We start from the raw sequence: 18,758 nt of genomic DNA on the forward strand, positions 1-18,758 counted from the left end.
GTGTACAGCTGTGGACGTGACAGTCCTTGATTGTCTGTTCATTCAGTTGCGTTCTACTTCTGTACTGCTGCAGAGAAAAGGCATACTGACTCGTGTTCTCACTGTACTGTAAACCTGAAATTAATGAGGGGAAACATATATCACAATTGACTTTGAAATTGAAGATTTGTCCTAAATTATTGTGGAAATATTAACAAAGGATGTCAATCCATAAAGTTCCACTTACTATGGTAAAACATGAGTGATGATAATTGTACAAATCAGTCTGATATTCATTTTTGAATTACTTGAATATTTTGGATTTTAAGAATGAGAACATTTTCTTGGAGCTGGGTTGATATTTCCTGTTTACCCCTCTATTTGAAAATACTGGTTTTCATGGTATTCAAATAAACTTTTCCATTCCTTTCAAAATAAACGACTGTCATATTTTTCATATCCCACTATAGAGGGTCCAGAAAGACAGGGCTGTTGAGTATTATACCAATGGTAGCAGAAACCTTATCCAGAAAGGCCATTATAGAGATTGTCCACTAGCGGGCAGTAGATAACTGCAAAATTCTAATCCAAGGGAGTGGTTTAGATAAATAGTTTTGAAAATGGGGACGGGGGGCTTGGACATTTTGACCACTGGAGGTTCATGTGGTGTATTTCCTGCTATTAACATTGTTTACATGTAGGTCATTAGAGTCTTGATGAGTTCTTCCTCCACTTCCTCCATCAACTCTCAAAGCATGTCATGAATGTGCAACTAGCAATCTTTTGATGTTCCCAAAATTATTATTGTTGTTCTGCCCTGGGCTGGTGAGCCCAACTAGAACCATCAGTTACATCAACACATTCTAATTGATAACATGTACATGCTCTGACTCACCCCCTTAAACTAATGAAATACACACTGTAATCTCCTCCATATGGGCTTCACTTGCATGAAGATTTCTTTCTCGCTTTTAACCGAAAAAAAACAAAGAGTAGTGGATTCCTCTGGAAATTTGGTTACACGCACTTCCCACTTCTCATTTTCATCTGCCTTTTGTTTTGCGTTTGCAAAGCACCCCGCCATCATTTCTCCCATGCAGGGACTTAATTCTAAAGGAATCTGATGCAAATTATGCAGAAGTTACCTGTCATGCAACAAAGTCAAAGAAGGGAGTGGCCCATAAATGTTGTCTCTTAACAAAAGTTACAAAAGTTAAATGTGAATTTGTCATTCATTGTTGTCTGTTTCAGGTTGTGATCATCTGACTGGATCACAGTTGGCATAGCAGAATGGTGGATGCCTGTGGAATCTGACTCTCAGTCAGCACTGACTCTCATACATCATTGCCAAACATTATTGGGTTGCCATATTATTAAAGATGCTTTTGCACAATAATGTTTTTTTTTTACCAAGCAAAGACAGTTGGTTTTGATCATGAATCAGTACTATCAGTACTATTGCAGTAATATTTTAATAGACCATCCATCAGTGGTACATGTAGGCCCAGATGGCACAGCTGAAGAGTGATGATTCATTACAAAACACCACACTTACATCAGTGTACAGTACACTTCCCCATATGAACACACACAAACATAGTCGCCAAAAACCCCAGCAGATTTACTATGAGATTGTTTTAGTAAACAAGATTATAACCAGATGTCTCCCTCCCCCATCCTACTCTTTCCTTCCCTCCTTCTCTCACTCTTCTCCCTCCTACCATTTTCTTTTCCGTTCCTGATCGGCACCATTTCTGGTTCTCTGGCAACTAATAAGTCCCCTCTCTCGTTCTTACTTTCTCTCACTCCTCTTGCCTCCCCACACAGTTTGACTTTCTTAAACAGTGATCTCAGTGGAAACTTTGAGTTCAGACCAGACTTGTCCTAGACTCACAAGCAAGGCAGACACACTCATACACACAACTTTATACCATCAACACCCCATAAAAATAGACCCTTCTTGTTCACCTTCCAGAACCTCTACCCAATCATCCACGCTCTCCTGAGCTGTACTCTGGCTGTGTTTCCCCACGCCCCTCCATCACCGTAGTCTTCCAGACTCGTTCTCTGTATTTCATATTTAACCATAGGGGGCACTGTGTCTCTATCTGAAATATATTTTTAAAACATTTTTTTCTCTTTTATGTTCAGGTCAGATCTGGACACTAAAGTGTAACAGATGTTTGGAAACCTCTTTCTTTCTCAGGGAAAAGACGAACATTTTATCTAAATAGGTGTATTATATTTAATCTGTATTTCAGTACAATAAAGTAAGCAAGAAAGTGCAGTGATGTTTATGTAGCCTACATTAAGCATTTAACAATAGTAAATATGTCAATAGTGGAATGTGCGTGTGTGTGGGCTTAGTTATGAAATTGTTAGTGGTTCATTTACCTTACAGTGAACGATTTGAATGAATCTCAAGGTATTTACTTGAAAAGAACACAAAAGGGACCATTTTGAATATGATATGCTTAATTTAACTTTTTTCTGTCTACGCTAAACAGAAAGTGTCAGAACATTTGTTACTGGCTGGAGCCTATGGTTCTGCATAAATACTTATCTAAATATCTGCGCGTTCTGTGCCCTAGGACTTCCTAGGAAAGCGCGTGAACTCCTCCTCTAAAAGACTCTCTGGTCCTCCTTTGCGCGCGCCTGGTTTTGTGTGATGGACTGAGGGCAGCGGAGATCTGAAAAAGTCTACCCAAACTTCGGCATATCGATTTGGAGGTCTTGGGTTAGGGTTGGTGTATTCTGGGGTCGGGTTTAAAGTAAGTTTTCTGAGAGTTCCACTATGGAGACTCTCGGAGTTCTTCTTGCGCTGTTATGCGTCGGAGCGCTATTCTCTGGGGCGCGAGCTCAAGTCAAAAGACCTAAATTTGCTGGTGAGTATATGAGTAACTTAATCAATTTTAAATAAAACTGTTGCTAAAACCCGAGCCTTTTTTGTTGAAGTCCAAACCGAACTTTAGATTGATGGAGTAATCGTTGTAAGGACGGAAGGCTATATTAACTATACTATAGTACTATACTTACGGGACTATAGAGCACGTAATAGTTCCTTTGCAGAATTTGATTTGAGCCAGATGATGGTGTCACAGTGTGGATAGGTTTACTGTTTTGTTTAGTTGCCTTGACGCACAGCATTTGTAGCCTACTCCTGTCCGTATGTCATTGTTGACATTTAAGTGTAGATAAACGAAGAGGGTGTGTCGGTAAGCAGCATGATGGTTAAATATAGTCACTGATATCTGCTCAGTTTAGTTTACATGTCAACCATCTTGCAGATGATCCTACAGTTTTGAAACTGTTTGAAGGAGCAGTGAACCACACAGGCCTTGTGAATTGTATCCCAGGCCTCAGTCTTCTTCAAATTGCAGATACTGTAGATGTTCAGTATTAAAGGATGGAGACTCACACCATTTATATGGATACAATGTGAATGGGGGTAGGCCTAGACTATGGCCCTGTCCTGTGGATGACTCACCCCATACCGCCTGCCCCTAGTGGCCCATTGCTCCGATTGCCTACAACAAACAGTAGTACAAAAGTGTGCTAATGGACGGTTAACATCAATTCTGTTGATGCCTTTGCTTTAATCTATGTTCCTATCTTCAGTCTTGATGTGTGGGTACAAATCCATCAGTCATTGGGTAACAAGCTGGCTAGCCAGGCAAACTCTATTATCCTCTAGCCCATGCTGTCTGTGTAATAGCAATCAGTGTTTGAATTGTGTCTGAGGTCTGGGGGTGTCCCCAAGGTGGGTGGTGGGTGGGGACTGGGTAGCACAAATACCATGGGATTCCCCAAGTTCACTTTTTTGGGGGGTCCTACATCTCTTATGGGGGGTCTTGGAATTCCAACACTAGCAGCAATAGTGATGGAAGCAAAAATACCATAGAAGCCAGGCTAATGGCATCATGTTAATTGTTTTGTCTATACTTGATTGAACTGACATCATATTCTGTGTGTGTGTTGGCAGAATGTCCTGTTGACCTCTTTTTCGTGTTGGACACATCTGAGAGTGTCGCCCTCAGAGTCAAACCTCCCAATTTCTACATTGATCAGATTAAAGATTTCACCAAGCGCTTCATAGATGAGCTGCAGGACATGTAAGACACAACCCATACACCTGCATCTAGTTACCATGGCTACATGGTACATGTAGTGGGAACCTTACATGACCCCTTCTACCTACCCATAGGTTCTGAAGTACCAAATCAAATTCATAGGATTAAACTCATTTCAATATTGTATTTCTTCTTTGTATGCTATATTGTGTTGTTAGCTGAAAGTCTTTTTGTTGTGGGTTGTGTTGGCTTTGTCTTTTGTTTATGCTAGGCGCCATCCATGTGACCGCTACCTGACCTGGAACTCTGGAGCGCTTCACTACAGTGACGACATCATCCTGGTGCGTCATCTTAGTGACATCAGCACCGAGCGGCAGGCACTGAAAGACGATGTTGACACCATCAAATACATCGGCAAGGGGACACACACCGACTGTGCCATCAAGAGAGGCTTGGCAGAATTGCTAATAGGGTGACAAACAAGATACAAGCACACACACACACATAAATATACTAGAAAAGAACAGTTGTAATTGCAATGAACTACTGACGCTAATTTCTGTCTCCGTGTATGCGTGTGGTGTGTGTGTGTGTGTGTGCTGGCGAATGTCTTCTGTGCAGGGGCTCTCACTACCATGAGAATAAGTACATTGTGGTTGTGACTGATGGTCATCCCATCACGGGCTACAAGGAGCCTTGTGGAGGAGTGCAGGAGGCGGCCAATGAGGCCAGACAACATGGCGTTAAAGTGTTCGCTGTTGCCATCTCCCCTGACCAGGAGGTAGGCTAGGATACACACACCTAGCCCCTCCAGTCCTTACCCGCCTATATGCAGTCTGAGTGGATTGGATAGCAATATGCAAAATCTCAGTCCAGTTGGAGCTTGTGTTAGCTGTAGATATGCATCTCTACTTCACATCATACATTTCAGTGTGCTTGTTTGTACACATATTTTTTGTAGTCTATATCTTTTTGATATTTGTATAATTATAGTGTCTTCTACGCAATTCAGACATGACTGTGATCAGGTGATTACCTGATGGTCACTAGGAGCACTACACCAGTCGAACCAACAGCCTAATGACTCTATGCTATAACTCTCTGCAGGACACCCGGTTGTCTGTGATCGCTACAGACCAGCACTACAGACAGAATTTCACTGCTGCCGATGACAGCAGGACCACCAAGATGAGGACTATCCGCACCATCATAGATATGATCGTATGTACCCTCTCTTGTCCTCTTCTCTTGTCTCCTCTACCCTCTTCTGCTCTCTATTTTATTTTCCTCAGCTTAAAAAAACACACAGTAGTGATATATTATAACATCTTCTCTCTCTTTCTTTACAGACAAATGAGACGAAGGATGTGGTGAGTCTTGGCATTGTGTTTGTATATTACTATGTGTATGTTATTTCTGTCAATTGTTTGTGTACTCTATATATACAACATACAAAAAATTGTATATGACAAAATATAATATAACTTTTATGTATTACATCAGTTGCCACTGCAAACTTTTAAATATTTATCTTATTTTTTCAGTGTTGCTCGTTCGATTGCAATGTAAGTATGCCTTATATGCTTCTGTGAAACCCATTCTGTCACTTTCTGGTTATTGCTTGTTTATGAGTGATGATATGACTGGTTGTGTCTGTTCTGTAGGCCCAAGGAGGTCCCAAAGGACCGGACGGAGAGGTTGGTTCTAAGGTGAGATAACACACTGTACAGAATCATTCTGGCTCGTTGTGCATTGTGTTTCGCATAAAATATCACATTTTAATTGACTAACGTTTCATCTCCACAGGGAGAGATAGGAAGACAGGGGATGCCAGGAGAGAAGGGGGACATCGGTGCAGCAGTACGTACATACAACCACGCACATATCCCCAACTTTGACCTTGGTTGCATTTCCACGTCATTGCTCTTTGCGAAATACATGCCCCTCCTTTTTCTCACAAATACAAACATACACAAATACCCCTACATGTGATTATATGTACTATTTTACTGTACTATTCTACTGTGTTATTCTACTGTTATATTCTACTGTACTATTTTACTGTACTATTTTACTGTACTATTCTACTGTACTATTCTACTTTGTTATTCTAATGTACTTTTCTACTGTGTTATTCAGGGAAATCCTGGAGACCCTGGCCCTGTGGGATACCGTGGCATGAAGGTATGACACCCACAGGGATGTGAAGGAGAGGATCTTTAAAGTTGTGATGATGGAAGTGAACACAGAAGATGATTTGTTTAAAAACAGCAGTGATAATGGTCTTTTGTGTTTTCTAGGGTGACCGCGGTGAACGTGGAGGCAAGGTAATATCTGCACAAACAAAGATGACGATCTTTGAGAACGACTAATAAATAATATAAAGATTTAATTGATTAGATGTATTTGCATGTATGATATATTTCCTGATGAATAATCCTTGAGGTGATATGTTAATGAGGTACCACGGCAATTGTATCAGGACTAATCGATCTCTTCTCTGTTTACTGCAGGGTGAAAGAGGTCATAAAGGCTACAAGGTAAGCTTGTCTTTGATTTGTAGGTGACTTGAAGTCTTCTCTCTTATTTGTGGATGCTCTGAAAGCTAATGTATGTTCCCTCATCCCTCTCCCACTCTGCCTCTCTCTCACATTCTCCATTCCTCTTTCTCTGTTCTCTCTCCATCACAACCTCCCTGTTTCTCTTTGTTTCTCAGGGCGATAAAGGCCACAGAGGGACAGATGGAGTGGACGGACGGAAGGTGAGATTCATGAAGTATCTCAGTCAACATTCAAACAGTATAAAGTGTGTGTTTATATGTTAAATCTTAAATCCATGTGTTCCTCTTTTGTAGGGTGATGCAGGGTTCTCCGGTCTTCCTGGCTGTAAAGGATCTCCTGGGCCAGATGTGAGTAGCAAACTGGATTCTGGACCTAAAACCCTGATCTTGACCTAAAACTCTGATCTGGACTTAAACTGCGTTCTGCTCCAACCCTGACTCTTGAGAGCCTCAGTCTTAACAGAGAGGTTTCCAATCTGGACCACTTGGAACTGATCCAGAACAAACTGCATCCAGACATGCTGTCATGTTTTGTTTGTCGGCTGTAATCTAGCTAATCAAAACGTTCTATAGCATCGTGTAGTGGTGGTTCACAGCTGCCTTGGACAAACTAAGCGGATGTGCTATGCTGTGTCAGAGAGAAGTCCTCTGTCTTAGTCCTGGGGCTTCCCATCCCATGTTTAATCTCTGCTCTGACAGGGCCAGTGGGGGGGGGGGGGGGGAGCAGGACCCTTTCATCACTGTGTTTACATTCTTTACAGTCAGATTGTTTAAAGGGGCATACACATTCATACTGTAAACATGTGCATTCACACAAATAAACATCCACACACGCGCACACACACGTACATACGTACCTATACATGTGGTATGACTCTTATAGGTTGGGGTGTACTGGTGTTTATGTAATTTCTGGTGAGAACTCTTTGTGTGTTATGGTTTCAGGGAACTCAGGGAGATTCTGGTCCAAAGGGAGATCCCGGTTCTTACGGAGGCAAAGGAGCAAAAGTACGATTGAACCCTCACGCACTCTTCCTCATTAATATTGTTTTGTGGGCACATAACTGTATACACAAACAAATAATGCTGCATCGTCATTATGGACCGCTGATGTACAAGATCAAAAGAAGTGGTGTGTGACGTGTGGGGTTGCTCTCCAGGGTGATGTTGGGAAGGACGGAGAGCTTGGGAGACAGGGGAACGACGGCCCCCCAGGGCCTAAGGTAGGTGTCACAGGACAGCTGCAGAAGCATGTTGGGGGAGATGAAGAGTGTCCGAATGGCTACACATGATGAAAGGTTCCCCATGTCAAAGACGTTGTGTCACATCAAATCCAATCAAATGTATTTGTATAGCCCTTTTTACACGCAAGCATGTCAAAGAGGGCTTCACATACGCCCATAGAACTGCCCCTCAACCAACCTAAACCCTCAAGGATGATATGCTGTGTTCTGACAGGGTGACCAGGGTCCACGAGGACCCAACGGGGACAAAGGAGAGCGGGGCGATGATGTAAGTGAAAGTGGAGGACCCCAGTGGCCTCAGGTCAATGGGAGATTTGTTATGTTATAGAGGACATATATGACATCACTTCCTGTGTGTGTTTCAGGGCGCTCCAGGACCAGATGGACCACGAGGAGACAGAGTACTTATGCACCTTGTTTTGGCTCAGCTGTGTATGTGTGTGTGTTTGGATACCTTTTAAGGTGTTTGTTAACATTCCTCGACTCTTCCTTAGGGTACGCCAGGAGAGAAGGGCGAGCAAGGTTCCCGTGGGAACAGGGGCCCTAAAGGAGATGGAGTGAGTGATGAGGAGGATGCTGACAAAGTTGCTAGACCTTAGATGGGCATACAGGGTCTGTTAATTGTATTTATTTCCTATTCTGTCCTATTAGGGAGATCCAGGCCCAAGAGGAGAGCCAGGAAGGGAGGGTTCATCCGGTCCCAATGGAGATCCAGTAAGTCCATCCAACCTTCACCATCATCTCACTTTCACACAAAAATACTGTGGCAGACGGCAGGGAGAGGTGAAGGGAGTGGTGATTGAGGGAAGATATCTGGCAGGCGAGAGTGTCTCGTAGCTACAGGAAGTCCCTACCTGGCTCAAGGGTGGAGCCAACGGGCTGCCACACATCTTCCCTCAATCACCACTCCCCTCACCCCTCCCTGCTGTGCCACAGTACTCAAACACAAACTCGCGAGTCCACTCCGACCAATTACCGCAACTTTTGGAATTGAATTGGCCACTCCCACCAATGGAGTAGTTGAATGACGAGTTCTATCAACGATCTGTGGGAACGAGGTCGGAAGGAGAGTGAAGCAAACAATTGACCTAAGATACACACATGGTCTTCTAGGCCTTGTTTTAAATGCATATCCTCTCAGTTCTCCCTGCTCAGCCCACCGCTGTATTTGAAAACCATCCAGTAAAATGAAATCCCCAGTTATTGGTTGCATTAACCACAATTTCCAGGGTAAACCCCTTCATGTGGGCCATCAGTGATCCTCAGCATAGTTGGGCTGTGATGCCCAGTGTGGGTGTGTTTGAATCCTCTTACTGTAGACGGTAGATGACCATTCATATTCAGCGTCATCTTTTCTTATTTGGCAGCATCCATTTTTCCTGTTGGAGAGGCTGTGTGCATGTATGGGAGTGGCTATGGATGTATTAGTGCATTTGTGTGTGTAAGTCTTTGTATGGAGGGGTATGTGCACGGTTGTGTGTGTGTGTGTTGGCCCATACATGCCTGTGTGGGCGTGTGGGCGCGTCCATGTGTATATGGAAGTTAGAAAGCCAGTAGCCTTAGTAAATGGAAATCTGGCCAGGAATCAAGGTTGCTACTTTGCTCTCCTACTCTCTCTCCCTACGTCTCTCTCTGTGTCTCTCTTTCCCTCTCCCTTTTCGCCTCTCTCTCTCCCATTCTCTCCCTTCATGGGAACATTCAAACTCACTCTTTCCCCTCTGACTCAGTTCTTCTCTGGGTTTTGTCTCAGAACCACAGCTTGGCTTGGTTAATAATATCCATGCCAGTGTAATAAGAATAACACTTTAGTTGTGGCAACCTCCATAACGGCAGAACTATGAAAGGTTCTTTTGTGCTTTCAGCCTGCCTCCCTCCTTCATCCGAACCAAATCAGCTGACCGAACATGGGAATAAATGACAGCAGACACACAAACATATAATACAATTAAAAATACAGACACGCACACACCATGACAGGAGCATTGTGACACCATCATTGATATAGTATCGTTTGTTGAACTATAAAATGAATTGACCCTATGAACTGCGTAAAATAAAACATCGGGTCAGGTTACTGAACTTGAAACTTTCTATGACCTCTGCCAAGTAGGTGGAGCAGCAAAAACACTCTACAGGAAATTGCCTGATATCCAGCCTATTTAAATGAGGATATAAGGTCTTAGCCTAGCATAGTGAACATAGCCTAGCCCCTGCTGTGCATCTGGTGTCACCTGTAGGGCTGCTTTACTGATGTTCTAACTGATGTTCTAACTGTGTTACAGGGGGAGCCTGGACGGCCAGGGTCTCCAGGGTATCGAGGAGATGAGGGACAAACTGGACCAGAGGTGAGTCCACACACACACACACACACACCAACACACACCCACAGGCGTGCACATACATCACACCCAAAATGCACAAACACAGACGTCTTTCTCATTTCTCTTTATTGTCAAGTCCATGTTTCTGTCTATCTGTCCCTCAGGGACCGAAAGGACCCAGAGGAATCAAAGGAGCTCCTGGAGACAGAGGCCTGATGGGGGAAAGGGTGAGGGAATGAGAGGAACAGGAAGAGTGGAATCAGACAAAAACGAGGATACATAGATGAGTGTTGGCCCTGCACTGAGTGGGTCATGTGTGTGTGTGTGTGTGTGTGTGTGTGTGTGTGTGTGTGTGTGTGTGCGTGTGTGTGCGTGTGTGTGCGTGCGGTAGTGTAACTTCCACTGTGTGGTCTGTATCTTATGTTACAGGGAGAAGATGGCTCCCCAGGAAATGGAACTGAAGGTTGCCATGGTTTCCAGGTAGATATTTAGAGGGGTATGTTTTGTATGAAACTTTTTGCTTGGTATCTTGCAACCTCTGATGTGTGTGTGTCTCTTCAACAGGGTTACCCTGGCCCACGTGGAGATCCTGGAGAGCCGGTAAGATGAGGTCCTCAAACACCCAGCTCCAAAGAGCCTCTTAACTGTTCTTAACTTTATCGAGTACTTAACTACAGACGTGAACTCAGACGTCTATCAAACACTTGTAATAACTCAAATTGTTTGCTTTTTGGCCTCTTCTCTCTGGTCCACTGCAGGGCAGCAAGGGTACCCCTGGACCCAAAGGAGATGATGGAGAGGCCGGAGAGTCAGGCCTGGATGTGAGTGTCTCTCCCTTGTCCTCTTTTACAGTCATGCATCTCCCTTCAAGTTTATCTCTCCTTAACTCCTTAATCTGGTCCTGGCAGAGACAGACAGGATGTGACTCACCCTCTTTTTTAATAGTTCTCTCAGACTTTTTTTTTTTCTTTTTTCGCTGTGACCCCTCCCCCTCCCATTTTTAAGTAATTTGTATTGTATAACCCCTCCCCCTTTTCTCTCTCATTTCCCCTCCCTCTCTTTCCATTTTGCAGCTGGAAGTGCTTTATCAAAAACAGCATCAACATCTTGAATGTGTATATTGTGTGCACGTGTGTGTATGTCTGTTTGGGGAGCTTTTAGCTGATGCAGCTGTGTATATGCTGTTGTCATGGATACCCGGAAATGAAGGAGGAGGAATATGGAGGGGGTTTTCACTCTTTGCAGTTTGAAATGTATCAATCTTTCTGCCCCACTTACGAGAAAGCTTGAGTTTGAACCCCAAGAGTAGCTTGGGGATGTGTATGTTTGTCAGCACCATTTGGACTACAAAACATTATTTCCAGACAATAGCTTTAATGTGTGACTGGAATTTGGTGTTTTTTTTTATTCCCCCGCTGAAATTAATGTTTCCCAGCTTTGTTCAGTGAAAGCTTAATGTCCTTTTCTTCTTTTATTTCTTCTTTTATTCTCTTTATTTCGCCATCCTTACAAAAGAAGACCATCTCTGTAGCGATGTCCTAAACTGTGACGTCATTCATTTTCCTGCAGTGTGTGTGTCCGTGTGTGTGTGACTGTGGGTATGTTTTCTCTGATGATCATATGGGTCATGTTTTATATGTCTCTTTCAAGTTAGGAATGTGTGGCGATAGCTTCCATATGTGAGTGTCTGTGAGCTAACTCTACATGGGTGTTTTGGTGTGTGCGCAGATATGTGTCTGTGTGTCTCACAAACCAGGTGGCTAGTTTACCTCCGCTAACTTGCAGAACACATTCAATCTACACACACATGACGTGACATATACCCAGGGTATGGCAACCATTACCTTAATCCAGCTGGCTCTAAATTACCTTTAACTGTGACATCAAACAGGACCAGTGATTTGTGGTTAGCCTGTCAGCAGGCTGTATGTGTTCCAGTCCAACATGGAGTGACATTTCTGGTGGTCAGTAAGCTGAGCTAAAGGCCTATGGGATGAAACCAGCGCTTTCATCTTCTTAACTGGTCATTTGTCAAACTGAGCGTGGAAGCAGTTCCCAGCAGGACGCTCTGGGAATGGAATTCCAAAAGTTCTCAAATGTGTAAATGAATGATTTGGGATAAGTGTTAGGTTCCCAAAACAGCCTGTGGAAGTATGTCCAGCCGTGCTCTTGACCTGTTAACGCTGGATCAGCTCTGGGTTCACATGGCAGCTGCATGGGTCCTGGCTCCTGGAACTGGGCCTTCGGAGGGCTGCAGCTGGAGAATCCTGCCCAGACCTGGTGGTGCAGGGTGGCAGCTCTACAGGGGAAGCAAAGGAGCAGTTTGCATTTGTCATGAACCTATATTAAAATGAATGTGGCCCTTTCTCTCCCCCTCTCGCTTTCACTTTCTTTGTTCCTACACCCTTTCTCAGAACACTCGTCCAGGAATTCCAGGACCTAAAGGGGCCAAAGGTCATAGAGGACCCGAGGGCAACCCGGTAAGCTATCTGTGTGTGTGTGTGTTTATGGGGATGCATGTTCATGCTTGTCTACACAGTGAAAGAGCTAAGACCACTCCCCACACCCCCTGTCCAAGCCTCCCCCACACCCCCAGTCCCACCCTCCCCACACCCCCAGTCCCACCCTTCCCACACCCCCAGTCCCACCCTTCCCACACCCCCAGTCCCACCCTCCCCACACCCCTAGTCCCACCCTCCCCACACCCCTAGTCCCACCCTCCCCACACCCCTAGTCCCACCCTCCCCACACCCCTAGTCCCACCCTCCCCACACCCCTAGTCCCACCCTCCCCACACCCCCAGTCCCACCCTCCCCACACCCCCAGTCCCACCCTCCCCACACCCCCATTCCCTGTTGACGTTAACAACAAGGGAAATAATCCGGTCATTTTGCATCCATTACTTTTTTGTGGGGGGGGGGCAATGAAATCCTCATCCATTCAAACATTAATGGACTTGCTACCGGAAAAACAATGACTTCCTCAATTTGAGCCTAGACACCACACCCAGATTAATCTTCTATATACGAAGTTGATATCTCATTCCATCTCTCTTCCTGTTTCTCTCCCCTAACTTCTAACCCCTCCTCCTCTTCCTCTCCCTCTTTCCTTCCAGCTCTTTCAGCTTTGGCTTTAGACACCGCTGCATATTTCTGTGAGTTATGTTGGTGTAGGGCGAATCCTCAACCCAGGCTGCAATTAACTATGTTGTGTGTATGTGTCTGTGTGTCTGTGTGACTCTAGGTATGTGAGTGTGTACGTGTGCATGTGTGTATGTCTGTGTGATTGCATGTGTGTGCACGTTGTGTCATTGTCAAGAAAATATGCCTGTAAAAACTTAATTTTTGTGTCTTCCTATAATGAAAAACAGATGGGTCTTTAGCTGCCTGACAGACAGGAGAGTGACAGAGAGAGGTTTATGACCGCTAGAAGACTTGTTGTTGCAGGGAGCACAGTGGGCGGATTTGTGACTGGAGACACTGCTGTTGTCTAAAAGCTGCCTCAGTCTTACTGAAGATATGACTCTCAGTTCCTCTGAATCCTCTTTTATTATCCCAGAGAAAAAGTTGGCCAGACTAGCTATTTTCTTTCTTCCCTTCGAACAGATAAGCGCTGAATCGGAATAAACCTTTCGTTATTTCTCTGAGAGGTAGTGACATCACCCCCCCCCCCCCCTTCTGTCTCTCTCCCTCCCCCAGGGGCCCCCTGGCCCTCCAGGACCACCTGGAGTCGATGTGAGTTCAATATCCCTTCATTATTTGACAGTACGTGTCTGTGTATTGTCTGTATACCATGTCATAATATTCTGCCCCTCCCTCTAGGAGTGTAAGATTATGGACATCATCATGAAAATGTGCTGTAAGTGTCCCCCATCACGCACTTCCACAGGCACACTTACCAATCTACAACCGTAAACATGCACCATGGAGCCTAACATCTTATTGTCCCATGCCATAGAACACAAACCCACACCACTGTTGCTCCTCAAACATTGACATTGACATGTATTCATTCAGCAGATGCTTTTATCCAAAGCGACTTCCAAGAGAGAGCTTTACAAAAGCGCATAGGTCAATGATCATAACCAACGAGAAAAAAACATTGTGGGTAGCCAAAACATGAACATTGATGTTTTGTTTTTTTACTTTTCTTTCTTTCCACAGCATGTTGTGGTGAGTCTATGGTTCTCTGCCTTACACCCACACTAAAGTATGTGATAATCTCCATTGCAAATCCACCATTTAAGGAACTGTCAACCAAAACTGTCTTGGATTTGTATGTGTGTGTGTATGTGTGTAGAGTGTAAGTGTGGTCCTCTAGACCTGGCATTTATCGTGGACAGCTCTGAGAGTATTGGCTCCGCTAACTTTGCCCTGGCCAAAGACTTCATCATCACCGTCATAGACAGACTCATGAAAGACCAGCAAGTCCGTGTGAGTAGTAGTGCATGTTGATCAGGATTTCAAACGGTTAGGAACGTGTGAAATTGAAAGCTGGTGTGGTAAAGGAGAGTTCACGCCAAAGAAATGAGCCATTTTGTCACGTTCTGTCCAGTTTGGCTTCAACGACTCAAGAGTGGGCGTTGTTCAGTACAGTGGCTCCAATTCTCAGGAGGCCGTCCAGCTGGGAGACCCCAACATAAGCAACCTTATTGAGCTCAAACAGTAAGCACACACACTCTGACACACACTCACTGACACAACTACACAGCACTCAGAGATTGTCCAAATATTGAGTGCATTATAAATATAATTTATTATTATCATTATTATTAGTCATACCTAAACATGTCTTTCCTTTCCTGTGTGTGTGTGTGTTTTTGTGTGTAGGGCTGTGAGGAACCTGCGTTGGCTAGCAGAAGCCACCTATACTGGTGAGGCTCTCAAGTTTTCTCTGGACAAACTGGTCAAAAAGCTAAAGAATGAGAACCGTGTGGTGCTGGTGCTTACTGACGGCCGCTCTGACACCAAGAGGGACAGAGTCCCCCTCAACACTCTGTGTGGTAAAGGCATCAAGGTGAGCCACACTCACACACACACTCACACTGTTCATTATGTCTAAATGTTCACTGTATGCACCTGCCCACTAAAGTAAATGCTTTGTTTGTGACCACTTACTTGGCGATTAAACACAATTCTGATACGGATTTTGGGTATCGATTGGGTTTTTACGATACCGGTGCCAAATGGATACCCCTCAACACGGTTCCGGTGCCTGAACGGATCTGACCTCAGTGATTTCACATGATTTTCCAACTACCATTCTTCGTCATAGCAGCTAGGTAACCAGATCTCCTCTGTCACGGTGGTGCTCTAGGTGGGTGGACTGGGAGTGAAGGACAACTTTGGTCGCCAGCCCAACCAGGAACAGCTCGGGGAGGTGGTGTGCACAAGCGATCCTACACCAGGCTTCTCCTTTGTACTGGATAACTTTGCTGTACTTCTCGACGACACTTTCCTACAAAACCTCACAGCACGCATCTGTGAAGGTACACAGCACACAAATATACTATATCAGTGGCCGGATAATGTTTCTGCCTTGAAATGAATACAATCTTGAGTGTAATATTGTATTAACATTTGCTTTTCTCTATCCATCGACAGACAAGAAGTGTCCTAAATACCAATGCAAGAGTAAGTCCAGCTTTGAAAGAATCTTGGTTTGAGATGTTGTCCTTTCATCATTGACCTGAAATCTTGTTTTGTGTGTGTGTTGTAGTTTCCTTTGACGAGGACACTGACATTGTGGTGATGATGGACAGCTCTACCAGCGTGGGCCAGCGTAACTTTGAGACAAGCAAGACGTTTGTCCGCCGTTTAGCCAAGCGTTTCCTCACTGCAGAGAAGACAGGGCGCGCTAATGTCAGGGTTGGTGTCGCCCAGTATAGCCGGACATCTCGCATAGAGGCGGAGCTAACCTCTAACCTCACCGTGCTGAACGATCAGATCGAAGCGGCCGCCTTCCAGAACGACGGGACGGATGTTACCGGGGCGATGAGCTTTGCCTTAGAACGCTTCCAGATCAGAGGTCCGGGGGCAAACAAGAAAAGGAAGTTGGTGCTGTTTTCTGATGGGAGGTCGCAGGGCGTTACCATAGCGATGCTGGAGAAGCGCGTGCGCCAGTTGGCCGACGCAGGGGTCGAGCTGTATGTCATCTCCGTGGGAACCCAAGTGAACGAGAGCAACCTGCGTTTCATGGCCAGTAGAGGGCGGAGCGACGACGTCACCTCCGCCCAGCACCACCTGTTCCGCCTCGCGGACTACTCCGCCCTGCTGGAGGGAGTCTTCGACCAAACCGTGTCCCACAGGGTCTCCAAGTCCAGCCTGGGCCGCACGCTTTAGTTTCAGTCCCCTTACAAATATCCATTATTGCCCATTTACAATCACTGTGTTTATGTGTTTCATGTGTCAGAAAGCGACAAAACGATTGTGTGTCAAGACAGTATAGTCTGTGTGAGCAGGCCCGCTCTGGTCCTGGAGAGAAGATCCTGGCTTCTCTCTGATTTAGCTCCATCCATCCATGCAGCATGTCAGTGATTAGCCCCATTCTGCCCATCTCCTCTGGGACTCTCCAGGACCAGGGTGCCCCTGGTGTGAAGGATTGTGTTCAAGGTCTGACATGGACCCTTTAGATGTCGCTCTTACGTCAACCCACAGGGGACAGGAAATTCTATCTGATGAGCTTTTGTGAAAACATCAGTCTTCAGTTGACCTGGTGCTAATCAATCAAGGCTGTGTGTGTGTATGTGTGTACACGTAGGTGCCATTTTATGTATAGCCAATGGAGATATCCTTATAAACAGTTCTTCTAGGGTCAATGGTCCAAAAACTGTTCTATGTCATCTGTTTACCAGAACTGTCTGCCTTTTACACACACACAACTTCAGTCAGACAGGAACACATCTGTCACGTCTGCACTTCCAGCCCTGATATGGTAAAAGGTCTCCACAGTCCCCCTAATCAACACACACACGCACTCTCCCATATGTTTGCTTCAGCCTGGTCAAGTTACAGTGTTAATGCTAAGCCACATTGCTGATGTTGTGGACCAGAGTCAATGTGTCATCTGTGGTGCTGATAGTGTATCTGTCTACTTATTTTGTTACAATTGTTGTTAAGAAACCTTACCTGGATACACTTTCCATTAGTAGATTTGTAAAAGCTCCTACAATAAAGGTTGCTAAACCCAACAGTCTGCTAACTCTCTCACTTTTTATTGCATCACACTCAATATAAATAGACAAGTGAACTCTAGTTATATGTAGTTATATTTTCAGACACATCCTGATTATATAAGATCAATTCAACACCAATAGCAGGGGTGGGGAAATTCTGGCCGCGACATCATTTGGTCCGGCCCGCCATGGCGGGCGCTCGCATTGAGTGTGGAAATCCTTTCTAGCAAATCAAACCCAGACTCGTTGTTGGTTTGGCCTAAGCCCCGAATGTTTACAACGTCTGGCTCCGCGCCTGATTAACACTCGGATCGATAAGCAGTCTCAAAAATGGTAGCAATATAAAAAATAATACGATATCGACATAATATGATATCGACATAATATGATATCGACATTTCTAGTGGGGGGGGGGGGGGGGCGGGGGTATCATGATTACGGAAAGGGATATACCTTTCTAGAAATGTTCACTGCACCCCCAGTCAAAGCAGGCTGCATCCGTGCCAGCTAACATCACAGAGAAGCAGTTCCAGCCATCACATTAGGGAGAGTTAATTAAATGTTTGACCAAATATAGCAGACACATTTTTAAGTTGATAATTCTGTACGGCCCCCGAATGATTTTATAAACATCCAAATCGCCATTTGCAGAAAAAAGGTTCCCCGCCCCTGACCTATTGCAACCTGGATGTCTGATTAGGTGTGTATGTGTAAAGGAGAAAGAGAAAGTATCTGTGTGTATATCTGTCTCTTCCTGAGTGTAGCTACACTCAAAAAATAGGTTCCTCTGAACCTCATAGCATTTATCGTAACATTCCAGTGTACACATGTGTGTGTTTGTGAGAAGGTCAGTGTGTGTGAGAGAGGGAGTGTGTCTGCTCCACAGAAATTTGATTTGGCTGTTCTATCACTTCAGTGAGACTCAATTTCCTACATACTCCTTCTACGGGTTCTGGAGAAAGAGGGAGAGAAGAGAAGCCCTGTGATTCTCAGGTCTCTCCACTGCCAGATGCTACACTGTCTTCCCGTTAAATTTCAAAGGAAGGGAGCTGTGGGGATTTCTTTGGGATTTTCTCCCTAAATTTGCAAGAACTGTATGGGCAATGGGAGGAAGGTAATTGTGTGTGTATGTGCGCGTGCGTGCATGCATGCATGGACAGGCGTGCATGTGATGGCAGAGTGCAAGGATGTAACAACTCCCAGCTGCCTGGTTTTAGAGCACATCTGGAGCATGAAAGAGTAACAGAGAAGGCAGAGGATAGAGGGGGAGGGGGAGAGAGGGGCTTGTGAGAGAAAGGACAGCAACACTGTTAGAAGGATGGTTAAGTGTTGATTTCACTGATGAAAATGGTTTGTTCTAAGAGATGCAGCGCCACTAAGTCTGACCCATATTGCAGTTAGAAGATTTTA

The 18,758-nt window shown here is 44.8% G+C and overlaps 1 protein-coding gene across 1 annotated transcript; it reads left to right on the top strand.

The window, feature by feature from the left end:
• The first annotated feature begins 2,605 nt into the window (after positions 1 to 2,605).
• Positions 2,606 to 17,363, top strand: col6a1 (collagen, type VI, alpha 1). The gene is made up of 35 exons (XM_084706772.1): positions 2,606 to 2,864; positions 3,962 to 4,091; positions 4,321 to 4,521; positions 4,671 to 4,830; positions 5,157 to 5,270; positions 5,399 to 5,419; positions 5,594 to 5,614; positions 5,714 to 5,758; positions 5,856 to 5,909; positions 6,189 to 6,233; positions 6,350 to 6,376; positions 6,563 to 6,589; positions 6,766 to 6,810; positions 6,904 to 6,957; positions 7,555 to 7,617; positions 7,770 to 7,832; positions 8,068 to 8,121; positions 8,219 to 8,254; positions 8,348 to 8,410; positions 8,505 to 8,567; positions 10,136 to 10,198; positions 10,339 to 10,401; positions 10,604 to 10,654; positions 10,739 to 10,774; positions 10,933 to 10,995; positions 12,589 to 12,654; positions 13,873 to 13,908; positions 13,996 to 14,032; positions 14,338 to 14,346; positions 14,474 to 14,607; positions 14,729 to 14,838; positions 15,004 to 15,190; positions 15,491 to 15,662; positions 15,778 to 15,807; positions 15,893 to 17,363. Exons 1-35 carry the CDS (start codon positions 2,774 to 2,776, stop codon positions 16,513 to 16,515), a joined length of 3,057 nt encoding a protein of 1,018 aa, XP_084562898.1. The 5' UTR covers positions 2,606 to 2,773; the 3' UTR covers positions 16,516 to 17,363.
• The last annotated feature ends 1,395 nt before the right edge of the window (positions 17,364 to 18,758 follow it).

The sequence above is a fragment of the Hypomesus nipponensis genome, chromosome 10 (genome assembly GCF_054491055.1).
Source record: "Hypomesus nipponensis isolate SF chromosome 10, ASM5449105v1, whole genome shotgun sequence".
In the NCBI taxonomy this organism is placed as follows: Eukaryota; Metazoa; Chordata; class Actinopteri; order Osmeriformes; family Osmeridae; genus Hypomesus; species Hypomesus nipponensis.

What these genes read in the sequence shown, in the direction of transcription:
- col6a1 (XM_084706772.1), top strand. Translation starts at nt 2,774, where the DNA reads ATGGAGACTCTCGGAGTTCTTCTTGCGCTGTTATGCGTCGGAGCGCTA. An exon ending in AAGGTTGCCATGGTTTCCAG is followed by an intron (nt 10,655 to 10,738) that starts GTAGATATTTAG and finishes TCTCTTCAACAG; the next exon opens with GGTTACCCTGGCCCACGTGG. An exon ending in TCCTAAATACCAATGCAAGA is followed by an intron (nt 15,808 to 15,892) that starts GTAAGTCCAGCT and finishes TGTGTGTTGTAG; the next exon opens with TTTCCTTTGACGAGGACACT.